We start from the raw sequence: 3066 nt of genomic DNA on the forward strand, positions 1-3066 counted from the left end.
GATCCGACGTCCGCACATTGAGGTCAACAATGTGGTACTCGCCAGGTCATCATCGACACCTTCGTCCATGACCGACTCAGACGCCGTCTCTAGAACGTCCGCCCCAGCCGGCCCGACATAGTCGTGCGACCGAAGCCAGGCCGCCACCTCCTTGACTAGCTTGGTGAACTTTTTCTTGAGCTCATCTTGGCGTCGATAATTGATCGTGCTGCCGATCCAGGCGTTTCCCTCCCAATCATCTGCTCCGATGCCGCAAGAAATACAGGCTCTGCCTCTTCTTCCGTGACGAAAAACGTCAGGCCGTAGTCCCCAATCGGCTCATCGACGAGGTCGGACAGAATGAGGGCGCCCGGCCGCAGATGCGCATTCGCTTCCGTCACGCTCGACATGAGCTTTCTCAAAACCCCCTCTCGAAGATCACCAACTACCTTCCCACGCTCCCCCTCTGTCCTGACCACATATGTCCCTGCTCCTCCGAACGTTTGCTGGTTCTTCAGAACGAAAGGTAGGCTCCTCTGTACAATCTTTTGCAGAATTCTCTCGCTCTCCTGCGCGAACCATTGGCCCCTCGCTCCCTCGCACGCGACCGGAATGACAAACTCATTCCCCTCGCCGTCGCCGCCGCTCACGCACACCTCGCAGCAGCCGCGCTTCGCCCCGCCGTGACCCTCGAGGTCGATGATCTCGCACTTTGGCGTTGGCAGACCAGACTTTGCGAGGGCGTCCTTCGAGTTGACGAACCAGTGCACGTCCGGCTGCACGAGAAGGTCATACCTCTCCAGGCCATCGACCATGAGCTTATACGCAATGACGTCGATGCCCTTCTCTTGGACGGGGATGTCTGCTGGCCCGGCGCAGAACACGAGCTCGGGCTTCTGGTCAGCAGCCAGTACGGAGATGGTAGCTTCAGCCTCGGCGCGGTCGTGTTCGACCTGGGCCGGATCGTCGTGGTCAATGTGGAAAAGTATGACGGGCGCTGAGCCCGAGATGAAGGCGTCGCGTTGAGGGATCAGAGACAGATACTTCATGGCAAGCTCACGGGTAAGAGCGGCCTTTTCGTCAGGGCAAGATGGGGCCTTGGCGGTTGTTGTGTTGAAGGGCGAGTCCTGGTAGAGATACTTTGTATTTCGCGGGAACTTGGCTGAGAGGGGAAGACCTGAGTTCACGCCGCAGAGCACCTGAGCGATGCGGCGAGCTTTCTTTCGGGGAGCTGCCTGACGGTAGAGGTCGGCGAGGGTTGTGTCGAGCTTGACGGTCGGCAGGGATGGCCCAGTAGTGGGAGCCCGACCTTCGGCAGGTGATTGCTCCTCCCTCATGGCGCTGAGCTCGTAGTAGTCTGGTGTAAGACGAACAGTCGTTTCCTACGATTTACGAAGATGATGCCTCGGTGTATGGGTGTCTCGACATAATGACGACTAGCTGGATTGAGCTGTGGGCCGTCTATATATCCTAGAACCATCTGGCATGACGTGTAACTGTGACGAGATACGAGGTGATTGTGCGACGCGTCAATTTCGCATGTCGTGATCTGATCCTGTATTCTCTGTAGGAACAAAATAAGCCCAAGGATCTTCATGTCCGTGCCTGAGCGATGAGCGAGATAGAGGTCTAAACCGAGCATGACATCATTGTGTCTGATCCTTGGCGGTGAGAAACGCCTTGGCGATGCGCCTGTTTCTGCCAGCTGATAGAAGCAACGCGTCGCACGACAGTACGGAGCGTTTGCTCCAAAATCTATACTTTGCGATCAGGGGAACCACGATTGAAGCATATCGCTTTCCACCACTCTTTTCCGTGATGGTAAATCCAGCTAGAGTAGCTTTTTCATGCGAATACTCTGTATCTCGTGGATCGCCCAGCTTGTATTGATCCACGTCTTGGTCTCATTTGCTACTCGTCCTTACCTTGGATCATTGTTTTGTGCGGGGTGTACAACATATATCGCCACGTTTGAAAAGCGGCATCAGTGCAATTGCGCTCATGGTCCACGGGAGACGGTTAGCCAGGAAGGGTTAAGGCTCTCCAGCTCGAGAGAGCCTACCGCTGATTGTCAAGTGATCATTGACCAGGCGAATGCTGAGGGTTGCTGAAATTCAAATTATCATGAAGCTTGTATTCATGCGTCACACCATGTCCTTCATGCTGTAATCCCCTACTATCCTACCTACCTCACCTGAGAAACTCCCGTTAACCCCCTTTCCTTACATCAAAGCAACCATGAAACCGGTGAGGCCAACCAAACACCAAGTTCCCAAATGTATGACTAGCTCGCTAGCCCCGCTGCCGTTATTGTCGTTTCCATTCCCTGATCCCCCTTGCGTATCACCGCCTGCTGCGTCGCCGCTGGGCGCTGCGGCGGGTTCATTCTGAATTCGATCTGCCTCTGCATCTAGGTCAGGGCATTTACCATCCACGAGATCTTGCATAGACGATCGCTTATGAACAGACCTCTCACTGTACATGGCGAGACCTCTGGGATCAATATATCTGCAGTCGTCTGGAGCGTTATTCCGACGATACCTAATGGTTCGCGCAAACATGGCAGCCTTTTGGTCAACATGGAAGCCTGCATTGATCGGCTGGCCCTTGCAACTCGAATACTACTCTCCTGTCAGCGACATTCGCGATTTACGAAAGTGATCCAGGTTGGCAACTTACACTCATGAAGTTCGGGATGCGCATCACGCCGCGCTCCTCATTGCAAGGGAGCTGCTGGCATTCAAAGATGACGCTGCGGTCTCCACGCGTGTGAGTCGTCCGGCGAAGACCGTCGCCCACAAGGCAGTCCGTTTCGCCGTCATCAACTTTGTTGCCGAACGTGTGGCGCAGGCCCAGCCAGTGGCCAACCTCGTGGACAAAGGTCGATGCTGGCGTTCCCATGGCAGACTGCTGCATGACAATTCCGTCGGTCGCCCAGCGCTGCATTTCAGGAAATGTGGCATACTAGGTCTCGTCAGCATTTCAAATGGCCAAGAGGCGCAAGCAAGACGCACTCCCATGAGGGTTCCGCCTGCTTTTCCACACCACTCGCAGGACCAGATTGTTCACAGCAGAGATCAGCGCATG

General features: G+C 55.1%; 2 protein-coding genes across 2 annotated transcripts in view; both read right to left on the reverse strand.

Annotated features, from left to right (window-relative positions):
• Positions 1-155: 155 nt before the first annotated feature.
• Positions 156-1316, reverse strand: VDBG_07657 (conserved hypothetical protein; the record flags this gene model as incomplete). The annotated part of the gene is made up of 1 exon (XM_003002152.1): positions 156-1316. The coding sequence occupies one exon, from the start codon at positions 1314-1316 to the stop codon at positions 156-158; it is 1161 nt and encodes a 386-aa protein (XP_003002198.1).
• Positions 1317-2263: 947 nt separating this feature from the next.
• The window catches only part of VDBG_07658 (predicted protein), a gene marked incomplete at both ends in the record, with an annotated part of 2038 nt that continues 1235 nt past the window's right edge, over positions 2264-3066 (reverse strand). Inside the window, 2 exons of the mRNA XM_003002153.1 lie at positions 2264-2389; positions 2659-2919. Of these exons, the coding sequence (XP_003002199.1) occupies positions 2264-2389; positions 2659-2919 (387 nt within the window). The remainder of the gene's footprint in view (positions 2390-2658; positions 2920-3066) is intronic.

This window comes from Verticillium alfalfae, genomic scaffold (assembly GCF_000150825.1).
Source record: "Verticillium alfalfae VaMs.102 supercont1.10 genomic scaffold, whole genome shotgun sequence".
Classification (NCBI taxonomy): Eukaryota; Fungi; Ascomycota; class Sordariomycetes; order Glomerellales; family Plectosphaerellaceae; genus Verticillium; species Verticillium alfalfae.